The following is a 15,031-nucleotide window of genomic DNA, read 5'->3' on the forward strand; positions in this document are numbered from 1 at the left end:
TTGCACAAAAGTCTTCCAGCTCACAAATTAGCTCCATATGTGACTACGATTCTGCAGAAGAGACACGCAGGAGTATAGCGAAACTGTTGCTGGTTGCGCAAAATGATAAAGTCTGCCAATTTTATTTTGGCTTCTAACGTTGGTGTACAAATGGGAATATAATGTCAATAATGACCAAAAGGTTTTGGATATTCCAGGACTCGATGAAAATCCTAAGTTTGAAATTCACAAGAACTCATAAGTCCTTTAAAGACTTTTGGTTTCTGTGGCTGTGTTTGTTTTTTTGTAAAGGTCCTGGCAGCTTGACTCACAATGTGGAAGAAAATTCCATGACAGGAAATGGCAAATATTTTTTGACTGGTAAGAAGAGAAGAGCTGCAGAATTAGTCAGCCCCGTCAGCTCACCCACAGTGATTTATTTAAAGTGTTTCTATTCCTCTTGTCTTGCAGCTAGTGAAAATTCTAAACTTAAAGCAGCTGTAGTCTATCCCGTAAACATCGTTGGCATGTTCAGATATTTAAAGCCAATCGGTTAATATTAAACCATCTGATGCTGATTGGCAAATAACTGCAGAAACGTTTCTAGATACTGAAAGATTCCAGTTGCTCTCTTGGCTTTATATAGATGTCTGTTTGCAAATCTTTTTCTCGTTTAATCTTTATTAGTTGTCAAACTTTTTTTTTTTTTACCCATAACTTTATATGGACCAATTGTATGTCTTTGTATGTTTGTATTATTTTGCTTCTTGCCAACATCTGCAATGAATTTTATATCAGTTGCCCAATTAGAAATAGTTCAACAGACACAAAAAATGTTGATCCTGATACAGAATCTTTTTAGAAAGCTAAAGATTAGGGTGATTAAGATAGTTAAAACTAAAACAGTTGTGGCAGGCTACTGGTTTAGCTGACCAAACTGCTTTAGCCAATAGAAGCTAGCAAGCACCGTCGTTAGCTTCCTCCACCTTATTTATTTACTTTGCCAACAAGCTAACAGCGATGTATTTTTCTACTACAGTAAAGCAAACCGTCACTGACGTTGCCTTTTGCCGAACCTCTCTTCAAAAAATCCAAGCTAATTTTTGAAGCGTGGGCTTGGTACATGAAAGTTCAAATTCAATTTCAGCAACAAATTTCTCACGGAGGAAATAAACAAAAAAATGCTCCTAGCTTTAGATTAGTAATAATAAATTTAATGATTTTATTTAGTATTTTTGAATTTTATGTATTCAAATGCCATACAAAATTTTGTTACGGCAACTAACTACATTTATTATGCATGACAGCCATGTTGGACTCCAGGGGAGGTTCTAGTTTATTTTTTTTTTCCCAAACAAAGAAGTTGGTAGTTCTGATTTCTGAGTAAAAACGTAATTACAATTTAGGCGTTGAAAGGGTCAGAGGAAGAGGAACTAGAATTTCACACCAACAGAAACCAAAATGGAACAATGCTTTAGCTAAACAAAGATTTTTATGACTAATGCAGGAAAAGCTTTTACAACCCTGTTACTGACAATATTCAATAGAAACATTACTGATTTTGTGTCGCATCTCCATTTTGACGGACTGAAAAAGATATTAAAACTTTCATCCAGGTGTCAACCTCTGATGTCACAGCCGTTTGACTTTCATCACTTTAAAAGAAGATTACTCAGTTATTGAATACATGGTTAATTCACAGATTGTGTTTGCTGCTGCTTTTTAAATTCCTTCAGATGCTGATTTAGAGCAGACGTTCCCCAGCTCGTCTCTGTAAAGAGCCAGTCGTTCCACTACATCTGTCAACTCACTCAGTTGCATTTATGTGGAGCCTTTCGCTAACTGAAGTACACAAGTCGCAAATGACTAAGATATATGCATCTCTTTTTCACTTTAAAACTCCGTCTCATGCCTCATCATCTGCATGAACTCTGCCGAAAGTGGTCCAACCACAGCAACGCCACACATCAGACGTTCTGAGGAAGTGAGCTTATTTCCTTGCTGTGCCTTCTAATCAGGTCTGGTCGTAACACAAATGGATCGGTTTGTGTTTCAAACGTTTTTTTACAGTGTCTGTTTACACCACTGATTCATTTCAGATGGACAATGATTTCTGGAGATGGCTTCAGATTCTTCCCTTTTATTTTTTTATGCTTTTTTTAACTTAACGTGGCTGAGCTATTGAGGAAGTCGGGTGTCTTAAATGACTTGGTTTTGGCTATTTACTGCCACTTACATTGAGTTAAATAACAAGGTATGATTACATTTCAGCATTGTGCTGAAATGCAAAAAAAAGGCTGGTACCATGCTTTGCTGAAAAAGTATTCGTTACCCGTGAACCTTTTAACATTCAGTCATGTTAAAACCACAGACTGCAAATTGTTTTATTTGAGATTTTAGGTGACAAATTGGTGCATAATTGTGAGTTGGAGAGAAGATGAATGGAGTTAAATACAGGGAAGAAAATCTATTAGAAACCGCGAAAGACGGGCAGAAATTAACCTTCCAGAAAAACTATAACCGTAAACATAGAAATGTTTGTGTTCATATGTAATGTTAATTAAAAAGTTTGTAACTGTAATCTTTCAACATGTACAAAAGTGAGTTAAAGGTTTAAGAACAGTAGTTAGTTGTTGACTGGTCGAAACATTAAACAGCAAGCATCTCTTTGACTAGCTAGCTGTTAGCTGTCTGACATGAACATACAATAACAACGAACAACTCGGTTGAATAAAATAGAATATTTTTATTCAATTTATTAACTCCAGTTAATCTAGTATATAATGGTTAAATTCTAAACCAAGCAACTATCAGCATAATATAAACAGAAGATCCCAGTTAAGATATGCTAACAGAGGAGTACTTGCTGCTGCCTTCCTAACGTTTCTAAATTTATTTTACTCAGCTACTAGGATTTGGTCAATAACAAACCTAGAAATCAAAACTGTATCAAATAAGATTTTTAAAAAATGATGTAGCGCCTTGTTTTGGGGACAGACAAGACGTAAATGAACAGAACGGCAGCTCCCAACCAGCAGGGGGAGCACAAGAATTCTCAACTTCCCACACAGAATACACACTTAAAATCTTTAAGGCAAAGTTACATTCATGAAAAAAGTGCTTGCTTTTTAATGGTTAAATAATTTAAAACATGTTTTTAAAAATTCCATTCATCCATCCATCTACAGTAAAACGCACAAGTCAAAATGTCAACGCAAAAATAAATGGTCATTTTACAAAAAGGCTGTTGTCATCTTTTGTATTTTTCCATATTAGAGTCTGTCATCAGACTCTGGTGAATGTTTTTCTATTTGCTAATGGTTTAAAAAAAAAAAAGAAGAAGAAAAGGCGATGGCAGCATAATGCTGAAGGGGAAGCTGCTTGTGTTTGTACCAAAATCTACAGTGTAATTTCATGCACACTGTAAATGCAGATTAATCAGTGTCTCATAATTGTCATGCATTGTAATACTGCATGAAAAATACATGAAATTGATCCAGAAAATTCATTTAGTTCAAGTTAGTCATAAGAAAACAAACAAAAAAACAAGATAGCAAATTCCAAACTAGTCTTCAAAACCACATTTCTTATACCAGATGATGTCATGACAGTGGGTACATTTATATTAAGTACAAGTTCCTCATCATCACTTCCTTCCACCCTGCACTTCCTCTGACAAACATTCCACATCAGTCAGCATTTCATAACTTCCAGTTCCTCTGGATCTCTTGGGGGAATCGAGTTCTTCCTCCTCAGATATAAGAACAGAAAGGATTTTTTATTTTGGTGAGTACAAGCATTAAAACTTTATCGGAGAAGAACGAGAAAGCTCTATTGACCAACTTACTGTCGATATAAGAAGATGACACCGCCCACGGCGAGGAGCAGAATCAGTCCAACTAAACTGATGCAAACTGCTGTGCCTTCTCCTCCTAACGGGGAAATGAAAACACAATCAGCTAAAACTATTTCTCTAGCATCAATCCCTTCCCATGAGACATTATCCTGTAAAATTACAAATCTGCTAATTATTACAATGGAATGGATTCTGCAGCGCAGTTCAAAAAGTGTGCACTCAAAGACTACATTGTCGTTTTGTGCCGATTTTTACAGATCGATTTATTGGTGCCTCTGGTGATCTGTGTATTTTGGTCAGAAGAGACTATTGTGGACCCGCCTTTCATTTCAACAGCAAACTAGATTTGATGCTGCAGGAAAATAGAGTTCCAGGATCACCTTAATGAGTACTTAACACTGTAACATGCAGTATATCATTTACATACAAACCAAGATTTATTTTGGACATGTTGGAAAAATTCTGCAGCACAACCAAATGCTGGATGCCTGAAAGTGAAACTGATGGTACGATAAACATCCTAGTTCAGTTCCAGATGGGAAGTTGACCATCGTTGTTTGGATTATTATCAGAAATCTGATCAGTTACTGTATGTATATTGGTAATGATTATTTATCCATATTCTATTCATACAAAAGATGATACAAAACTGGCTCTTCTACCTTTTGATCAGGAGATTCCATATTTTGCTACTTGGACTGTTAACTACCTCAGTATGTGTTTCCTGCATGTGTTACTTTCAAATGAACAATCTCTACTTAATTTTCAATGCGTTTTACAGCATTTTCTAATATAATTGTGAAGAAATTCCTGCAGTAAAGGGTTTAAATTTGACAAAAAACAAACAAAAGAGAAACAATGTCAGCCACCTCACTGCAACAGCAGCGAGCCCAGCCCAACGCAGCAGAACATTGTGAATTTTACATCCTTCCAGGACACAGCTTGACTCCGTTTCCTGGAAAATTCCCTCAGTTTTCTCATGTTCAGACAAACTTAAAACAGATTCTTTAAAAGGTCAGCATTTGTGGCGAGGATTGGCCACATGTGGTGAAGCCCCGTGACGGGAGAAAGCTTTTCAACGACAAACACGCCATGCGGGTTTGATTTAAAACAAAAACAAAGAAGAACACCTCATGCACATTGTTTATCACAGCAAGTGATCCGCGTCGCTGTGGGCCTGTTGTCTTTTCTAAAACTCCCATGACGAACCTGTCGAAGTTCAACCTGGAGCTCGTCATTGGATCCGTCAGCAGGTGATTGATCCAAAACATGACCAGACGCAAAACGTACTTCCATGGCTCTCTCATTCTTCAGACATAAACGTTGCAAAAGGTGCACGCTGTTTAGCTGTTTAGCATGTTTAGCTGTTTAGCAGTTTAGCAGTAAGCTTTAATCTTGGTTTTGACACAGACTTTCTTTCTCTGTTCCTCGCAGCTGATGATAAAATCTCAGAGATATTCCATTTAGAAACATCTAAAACTTGGCTTTATAGACAAGCTAAGTTTGCCACAGACACTCGGACTTCAAATGACTTTCTTTCTTTTTCTTTTGGATTTCATTGTTCTTACCCAGAGCGCTTCGCTCCGTGTTGGTAGATGCTGAAGGCTCAGAGGTGGAGGTTCTGACACTCTGCAGGGTGGAGGAAGGTCCTGCAAACAGGAAAAGAAGATGGCATCAGCTGTAATTATATTTATATCAGCTCTTATATCTGTTTATCTGCTATAATTATTTCTGTCATCAGCCTTTTGCTTATTTATTCTTAAAGTACATTTTAATAAAAACATCTTCACTCATTTGTTCCACATATTATTGCAAAATATACAAAACCTGACACAGCATGAAAAATTGGTGTTAAAAAAGTGTCTGCCCTCTTAAAGCATTTGGGTGTTTCACTTTTTTTTTTTTAAGATTCAGATCATTGGACTAATTTTGATGTCAGATCAATTTAACCTGAGTAAATACTGCAAAAACAAATTGATTTTCCTTTAAGAGTGAAAATCTATGCAAAGAACCAGGCCAGTGAAAAAATAATTGTCCCACCAGAACGTTGCTTGTGCCACTTTGTACAGCAACAGCAACCATCTGGTGATCAGATCATCATTAATCACACACAGGACACAACTTTCAGTTTCTAGAACTACATTAAAAAACAATTCAATTCTACAAAAGTTCTGAAACATTTGTTTTTTGTATACAAGTACAAAACCAAATGTTGCATTTGAAAAACATTCCTCTTTGAATATGTTGCAGAAAATGTCAAATGACAAATGTCATGGAAAATTAGCTAAACAAATCAGCAGAACCAATGACAACAGCAGGATAAACATAAAGTACTAAATTTCACTGTATGCTGATGATCCATTTCTATTTGTGTAAAAAAAAAAAAAGTACAGACATCAAAAAGCCTTTTTAACACATCAACACTGTTTAGCCAGGTGAAACCAGACGAATACTCTTCTCAGAGATAACGGATCGTTTTGTTGTGTTCCAGTGACAGGGAGTGGTTCATGAGTCATTCAGCACCTTTTTCTGTTCACATATGATGTCGCAGACATAGAAAAAAACACACAGATGACCTTCTTGTCACATTTCTTTAATGTGGAACTTCAACTACGTGGCTGTTAAAAACACATTATACAGTTAAAAGGAAATAAGACTTTGAACATCTGAAATCCAAAGAGGTGCTGTGTGAGTATGTCAGGCAATCAAAACCTCTTTTAGATTAAAGTCTTAACTATTGAGAAATCATTCAGTCCTCTTTCATTAGAAGCTCAGTTTCATCATTAGTTTTTGTCACTGTGTGACTACTTTGTCTTTTTTATGTTTTTGCTTTAAAGAAATGTTGCAAAAGGTACATGCTGTCTAGCTGTAAGCTTCAATCTTGGTTTTGAGACCAACTTTTTTTCTCTGTTCCTCTCAGCTAATTATAAAATCCCAGAGATATTCCATTTAGAAACATCCAAAAAATGTATTGAAACTTAGCTTTTTAGATAAGCTAAGTTTACCACAGATCTGCCACACTCAGACTTCAAACGACTTTCTTTCTTTTCTTCATTAGTGCTTATGTTATTTCTTAAAGCCTTTAGGGAATTGATGTGCCAGCTTGACCTTTGTTGTGGTTTTGCTGATTGCATTTTATTGTTCTTACCCAGAACAATAAAATGCTTCATGTTGGGAGATGCTGAAGGCTCAGAAGTGGAGGTTCTGACACTCTGCAGGGTGGAGGAAGGTCCTGATGGGACTTTTAGAAACATGTGTGCCCAAAAAATTAAGACGGATAATTATTAAGAGGTGTGCATTATCGATAAAATACACTACTCCCAAAAAGTTATGGATATTTGGTTTTCGGGTGACATTTATGCTCATTACAATGATAACTTTCAATTATAGTGGGGCATTCAAGTGGAAGCATGCTATATCGATTCTCAAATAATGTACCGAAACAGCAGCAAGGTGTCCAAAATGTAGTGAAACAATGAACAGTTAGACACAAATATTAAAAAGTTTAAAGAACGTCACATTAAGCTGATCTGTAAAATGTTACATTACAGTTTAGAGTCATCATGTAATTTTACCATAAGGCCAGATATTCCTAACTTTCTGTGAGTATTGTATATAGGCAATTCAGAACACTTTCCAAATATATAATTCACTCACGGTAACTTAGCAACCAGAAATAGGATACAGCTGTTTGTCCCCAAAGCAAAGTGATCGCATCTTATTGTATAGAAATCTTCATTCTAACTTCAATAAGTCATGTTGCTTCCTTAGTACATAAAAAAAGAAAATGTGTTTCTTATTCATGCTAATCGTTGGGTGTGACTGATATTCTGGGTGAGTTGAAACAAAAAAAGAAAGAGCAGTGTGTTCATCAACTTGAAAGTTTTCAATTTTCCAAGTGAGGTTCAAGAAGCTAACGATTAGTCTAAGAAGGCCCAAGACAAATCCCATCAAAAAACAACTCTAATCTCAAAACCATTGAAATGGTTTATGCTCATAACATTTAAAAAAAAGAAAAACTTTAAATTTTAAATAATTGACATTTTTGCACATTAACTCAGACATTTGCTGTTATTTACAAAAGCAAAAAGGGGTAGGAGGGGGTGGGCCACCAATGTTCCAGTGTGAAACATAAACTGAACAAAAAGTTAGGAATATTTGGCATTTGAGTGACATTTATGGAAAACTTAAAAATCCTCAATGTCTCCGTTAGCCTTGAGAATCAATACCAGCTTCACAACGCTGCTTCATGCTTTTCAAAAGTCGACTTATGATCTGCTGAGGCGTGGCGTCCTACTCTTCTTGAAGGTTGGCCCTCTGGTCTTAGAGGTTCTCTGGTGCAAACCCTCTACAGTACATGGTGAAGCAGCTGAGAGATTTTCTAAGGGATTCAGGTTTGGAGAGAGTTCAGATCACTCCATCCGGAGTACCGCACTCTCCAGCAAACATTCCCTAATGATGCGACCTCAAAGAGCTGGGGCACTGTTGTCCACAAGGATGAAATTAGGCCTGTGTTGTTTATTCAGAAGTACAACAACTGAATAAATGGAGTTATTCAGGTATTACAGGCTTGGCGTTATACCATTCACAAAGTTTAGACCAGTTCTATATTCACTAGGTCCTCCCTATTCCTCAAGCCACGTTGTCTCGCAGACATGGTTTCAATTCATTTATGATTAACAGCCTGTTACTGAACCACAATCATGTGATTGAGGTATATTAAAGCAGAGAGACATCAAAAACATGCAGGGCTTTGCGCCTTGAGCACCAAGGTTGGGAAACACTGGTCTAAACACACCAGCCCAGATTGTAATATCACCACCAATGGCTCATCGGGTGACAACAGTGGCTGACGCATAGTGCTTTCTCCCAACATCATTGGTGGCCATCATTTCCGCTCAACGTGAACCGTAAATGTTCCACCCTTTGGTGGAAAGACTGACGCAGATGGCTGGTGGTGGTAGATGACCATCACAGGTCGTCTACCACTCAGATCATGAAGATGTAACTGGTTTTCTACAACTTGACACTAGGGTGACTCTCATCACAATGAAGCGGTCATCAGAGTTGGATGTGGCCAAAGGACAACACCTTCTATGAGTTTCTCTGACTCCTCCGGTCTCTGTATCTCGGTTTCAGCCTGTTGATAACGCTCTGTGACGCTCTAAGAACATCCTGTTTGAAACCTCGCGATGGCAGTTCTTCATCAGTTGTTAGGTGTTCTCTTGGTCACATAATATCAAAATCTGAACAACATGATCAGGACGATGGCTTAAATACCAATTCTGATTGAACCGGGAAATGCGTTGGTCAATTCGGGGATGAGACACCTGTTGGCGAATATTGCTGTTAAAGCTCCTTGTTATAACATTAAGCTGTGTAAAAAGTACTGAAACGCCAAACAGTTGGACATGTGGAGTCAAAAGTTTAAAGAAGGTCTGGGCTGCTGTGGTGGCAAAGGGGCAAAACATAACCCACATTTAGAGGCAACTGATATAGTCCTCAATGCAGACGTCAAAGTTTCAGCCTGGTGATCTTTTCCGCATGTCTTCCTCCCCTTTCTTGTTACCTACTTTGCTGTCTAACCACTCTCAAATAAAGGCCAGTAGAGCCAATACAATCTTAAAGGAAAAAACAAAAAACATTAAGTCAACCTGGAACGGCTACAGCAGATTTTAGGTTCATCCTGAAATTCCACCCAGAAGCCAAATATCCAAAGCTTTGTGTGAATAGTGTGTAACACAGGCAACAGCCAGTGGTTGGATCCAGAATACTTTCTACTTTCATTATTGACTAATGACAGTATCTTCATTTACAGTGACTTAGCAAACAGAACTAGGCTCCATTTAGGAATCTGTACGCTTGTTTGTGGCCTCAAATCAAAGTTCTTGCACACTGACAGTAACGGACAGAAATTATGCAGACTTAAAGAAAAGAAAAGCGGTTTCCTACCCCTGGTGGTGGTTGGTGGTGGCCGATAGTTTGGGTCAGCTGAAACATTAAAAAAAAGAGCAGAGAGGGTTAATCGACATAAAATATGAAAGAGATGGTTTTGAGTTTTCAAAATAAGACTTTGCTAGAAGCAGTTCACAATTTGCCAGCAGTAAAATGATTCTCTGGTCCTCTCTGCTTAGAATAAATCCAGATTAGGTGAATCTAATCTTAGCCCAAGACAAATGAGACCCTGAAACAACTCTCATTTCAAAAAACATCACAGTGGTTCATGCTCACAGAATTTTAAGGACCTTTAAAGAATAAATTATTGACATGATACACATTAACGCAGACATTTGCAATTACTTTGAAAAGGAACATTCTGTGTGAAACATCTTCTGTGAAATACGTTTAAATCATTTCCAGTTGTTGGATCTGATAGTGAAGAAATGTAAAAAGTAAATGTCTTAGTGGCTTAAGTGAATGCTGCTTAATTTAACACTATATGCATTCCTGAGGGCAGCATGGTATTTGAAAAGCATGCGACATAGGATAATATTGGTGAATGTTGCAATATGGCGCATAATACCTCAACAAATGGTTAGAAAATAGTTATATATTTTTGCTTTGGGGTGTGTAGAGAACAGATCCCCAGTAATCATTTATTATTAGTAATAAATAGTAATTACTAATACATTTAGTATTAGTACTAAATAACTGATTAGTAATCAGTTATTTATCCAGCTACTGGGAAAATAACCCATCTCAACAGCAGGGACTTAGTGAAAAAGTTGCCTCTGGTTGCCATTTTGGCATTTAAGCAACTTAGTTGTACTTTCTGAATATGATGTTACCACCTCCTTACTTTCTAAAACCTGCATGCTTCATGAAACAGTGGTGCAGCGATATCCCTACATTTGTGATTTTTCTTTCAGCCCATTTTTGTCCTCATTACATTTTTCACACATTAAAATCATTTGTGATGCACCAACTCAAGATTCCCTTATAGATAAACATCAACTTCTGTGTAAATAAATCCCCAATGCAAGCATAATAGAAAATTTTGTTTTTAGCCTTATTTCATCTTTGATGAAACTGGTGATACTTTTTTTTTTTTACATTTATTTACTGATTATATCTGCTGTGTTTTTGTATTTCTGCAAGATGTGTTTTTCCATTAAAGAAGTTTCCAGATAATGTTTAGATGTTTCCACAGCTGTGATAACATAAGAGACCTGAAGACATCTTGCTTAACTTGGTAATTGTCTTAAAGGACAATTACCAAGTAATTACTGGTATGGTAATTACTTAAAGAAGAATTAGATGTTTGTTCTGAAATCCTTATCGGTTCTCTTTCCTGGCATAAAATTTCCCTCCAAAACGTGAGGGACAGTTCATGAGGAGGGGATAAGAATTGTCTCTGTGATCCATCTAGCAATAGAGATCAGGCTCTGGGTGGGTCTTTTCCTTGCTGTGACTATGTAACGATGTGAAGTAACTGCGTTCAGTGAGACGGGTCTTCGAACGCTTTTGCCTTCAAATAAAGAAACTTAAAGAAAAAAAACAAACAAACTTAAAGACAAAGATGAATCTTTCTCTTATTATTGAAACAGATTCTCATTCTTTGATAAATGAAATTTATCTGTTTTTGTTTGTTTGTTTTTTGTTTTGGTTTTTTTGCTTTTCATCTCACTTGATTTCGTTTCGGTTGTTTTTCGCCTCAGCTGAATTTGGTTTCTCCTCACAAAAAATGATTCAGACATTCAGTTACCACCCAAAGCTTTCAGAATCGACTCATCTCTCTGTCTTTGGAAATAAAGCTCTTGGCGCTAACATGATAGAGGTTCCGCTTAAAGAAATGAAAGAGAAATAAAAGGATCTTACTTATACACTCGAATTTAGATTCTGCCCACTGTGAAACACCATTCTTCTCCTGACACCTGATGAGGTTTGACGTTCCGGGTTTTCTCGTGTAGCCTGGAATACACTCGTAGCGATACGTGACCTTGAAGCATCCGTCTTTTTGTACAGTAAAGTTTTTGGGGGGAATCTTTGGACATGTGCAGTTGGCTGAAAAGAAAAACACATACAAATTTTCTAGCATTACTTCACTACTGACTTCATTTTAATTATCTCCTCTTTTTGCTCTTTACATAATTACGTCAAAAAGAAAGTTGCGTGTTTCTTCAGTTCTATATTTACATATTATGACAAAGTCAAAATGATATAGAGTTTATCAAGAACAAATGCTTAGCTTAACCAGTAAGAGTGATCACTTCTATAAAAGCAGAAGTTTCAGGGTTGGAGCTTAGATAAATGTGTTGACAATGACGAAGAGGAAAGATATCAGTAACAACAATCGCTGGAGCTGAACAATCTGGGAGGGGTTAGAAAACCCTTTTCAAATGATTTCACGTCCATCATGACAAAAAAAATCATTCACAAGTGGAAAACATCTAAGAGAATGTTCGACCGAGTAATGTTCTGAGAAATTCCAAAAACACTACAAAGCATAAATTTTCCAGATGAAAAAGGAGAGTCCTATTAAAAAGTGCTCAAGGTTAATGAATGGACCTCTGGAATTCCTGGAATGTTGTTCTTAAGCAAACAGAAAATATGAGTACAACACCTCACAGGAAGTGATATGCTCACTGAATAACAGGGTTTTTTGAACCCATCCATCAATTTTCTTTACACCCTTGTCCCTTAGTGAGGTTGGGAGGGTTGCTGGTGCCTCTCCAGCTAACGTTCCGGGCAAGAGGCGGGTTCACCCTGGACAGGTCGCCAGTCTGTCGCAGGGCAACACAGAGACACCCAGGACAAACAACGCACACACACTCACACCTAGGTGCAATTTGGAGAGGCCAATTAACCTGACAGTCATGTTTTTGGACTGTGGGAGGAAACCGGAGTACCCGGAGAAAACCCACCATGCACAGGGAGAACATGCAAACTCCATGCAGAAAGACCGAGGCTGGGAATCGAACCCAGAACCTTCTTGCTGCAAGACAACAGCTCTACCAACTACGCCACTGTGCAGCCAACTTAAAAAAAATTACTTGAATTTCTTATGGCTAATTCTATTAGTTTTGCTCAAGCTACAGTTCTGATTTCAAACTTATTAAAAACAGAATTATTGGCTGTAATAAATTAGAGCAAATTTTTAAGTTCAAAGAAACATTTTTTCAGTGCGCAGTGGTGGAAATGGTCATAACTTACCCTTTTACTGATGTGATTTTTTTATGTATGTCGTTTCTAACTTTATTTTGTATATGTATTTTGAGTTGCTTTTAACTGAAGGTGCTACATAAATAAAGTTGCCTTGTTTTACAGTGGCAACACTGAGACATCTTGCAAGTCATAGTTTTATCTTTGGAAAATCTTTGGCTTATTTTTTGTTTACTCAATCAGTGAAACCAAAAATATCCTGAAATCGAATTTGATGCCATCTATCCGACAATCTAGGCCATCGGCAGGACAGTGACTCAAAACACAGCAGCAAAATCTATAACAAAATGTCTGAGGGGAAAATGTAGTGTGTCAAAGACTGAAGTAACGCTTCAGACCTGAAAATCATCGAAATGATGATTTCGATTATTGTTGTTTGTTGTTTCAAACTGCAGGATGTTTGAAACAACAAAGAGTCGACCAAAATCGGTTTCTGACTGATAAAAATCAAACAGAAACCAACTGCTTTCAAGCTTCATCTTAAGCAGGTGCTTCTACAAGCTGCCGAATCATAAAATCATAACACATTTTTGTTCTGTATGTGTGCGTGCGTGCGTGTGACAGCAGAAGTTCATATGTGTTGTTGTACGCTTGAGATGAGAAATTAATTTTATGACTCGGTAAAAACCAGTCCGGACACAGAAACTTTATCAACTTTTTTTTTTTTTTTTGCAACTGAAACTGATAGTTCTTCCTTTAAACTTCCTCTATACCACAGTTCATATCAAACCTGTGATCTAGTTTTATATTGAAGATTAAATGTTTTCAGAGTACGTGGAACCTTATCTAGATATCTACGTGTTTTTTTTCTTTTTAACATTACATATTAAGCCAGCATGTAATCTTGGCTTAACATTGAGCCAGCGTTATGGACAGATGAAACCATTACTACCTTTAATGACGCGTTTGACAAAGTGTGAGTCTTAATTATAAAAAAAAACATAAATTTTATAATTGACTATATTTAAACGTATATACATATATATTCTATATGGGTGACCTTTGTTCTAAAAAAAAAAAGAAAGAAAGAAAAAAAAAAGGTAGGTAAATATGAGGGTTAAATTTTTACCCCTACCACCGCTGGAGAGACGCGTTGCTCCGAGAAGACCCACCATCACGGCCCAGACGATTCGATGAGGATCCATCTTCCAGCTGGGATGATTCTTGTACGACCATCGTCAGCGAGCGATCTTCATGCCTCCACGACAGCCTGCTGTGGAGGCATTACTTTTACTTTCACTCGCTGCGAAAGGCCCGCCTTTAAAAATCACTCTGCCATATTTGTAGTTCGAAAAGCTTTCGAGGTGCTTCTCAGTAAATTAGATAGGTAATTAGGTAATTGTCTTTATATATTAAATATATAATGATATCTATATGGTGTAAGCATAAGGTAAGGTTTTGTGGAAGTAAAACAAACATATATACAATTATTGCTTTTATTGTTTTAAGTCACTCTAGAAAAGACCAAAGTGCACGGTGGTCTGATGACATGCTTTTCTGATGAAAGTACATTTATTTTTTTATCTGGAATCTCAAAAAGTGCAAAGGCATAAAATTGAAGCTGCCATTAGAACAGGCATTGTGTGTGTAATTTGCAAAAACACGTCCAAAAATGTGCATAGCTGTGCATGTCGTTTGTTTTTATTGTTGTGTATTATGTGTCTTTGATTTATTGTGCTTATGGGGACCATCAGTCTGTTAAAAAAAATCAATCAATTATCACAGAAGGCAGCAGCAGCACTAGAAGGAGCAGAAGCAGCTGCAGGTTGAAAAGCACTGCCAAGTTTTCTTTTTTTGTTATTGTTGTTTTTTTCTTACTTGATGCACTTAAAATATAATTTGAAACTCAAAAAAGTGATAGAGCTGAAAATTTGTTTTATCTAATGATTAGGTTATTAGAGTGGTTCTCATTAGTATTCAGGTGGAAGATGATGGTAAAAGCAGGACAATCCAGCACAATCTGCTTAGTTCTTTTTGTCCAGACATAAGTATCCAGTTCAACTCAATTACTACGTCACACATTATTACATAACG

At 37.0% G+C, this 15,031-nt stretch overlaps 1 protein-coding gene across 3 annotated transcripts; it reads right to left on the bottom strand.

Moving 5' to 3' along the window:
* Nucleotides 1-2,710: 2,710 nt before the first annotated feature.
* On the bottom strand, nt 2,711-14,240 carry LOC103473251 (uncharacterized). Of its 3 annotated transcripts, none has more exons than XM_081613987.1 (6): nt 14,067-14,240; nt 11,654-11,839; nt 9,788-9,826; nt 5,404-5,484; nt 3,827-3,908; nt 2,711-3,730 (listed from the first exon to the last, which is right to left on the bottom strand). In XM_081613987.1, the coding sequence occupies exons 1-6, from the start codon at nt 14,140-14,142 to the stop codon at nt 3,673-3,675; spliced, it is 522 nt and encodes a 173-aa protein (XP_081470113.1). In that variant the 5' UTR covers nt 14,143-14,240; the 3' UTR covers nt 2,711-3,672. The 3 variants fall into 3 exon arrangements, with proteins under 3 accessions (XP_081470113.1, XP_008421562.1, XP_081470114.1); XM_008423340.3 differs by having other exon boundaries at nt 3,827-3,911; nt 14,067-14,238; XM_081613988.1 differs by having other exon boundaries at nt 3,827-3,911; nt 14,073-14,235.
* Between the last annotated feature and the right edge of the window lie 791 nt (nt 14,241-15,031).

This window comes from Poecilia reticulata, chromosome 12 (assembly GCF_904066995.2).
Source record: "Poecilia reticulata chromosome 12, P_reticulata-male-v2, whole genome shotgun sequence".
Lineage (NCBI taxonomy): Eukaryota > Metazoa > Chordata > Actinopteri > Cyprinodontiformes > Poeciliidae > Poecilia > Poecilia reticulata.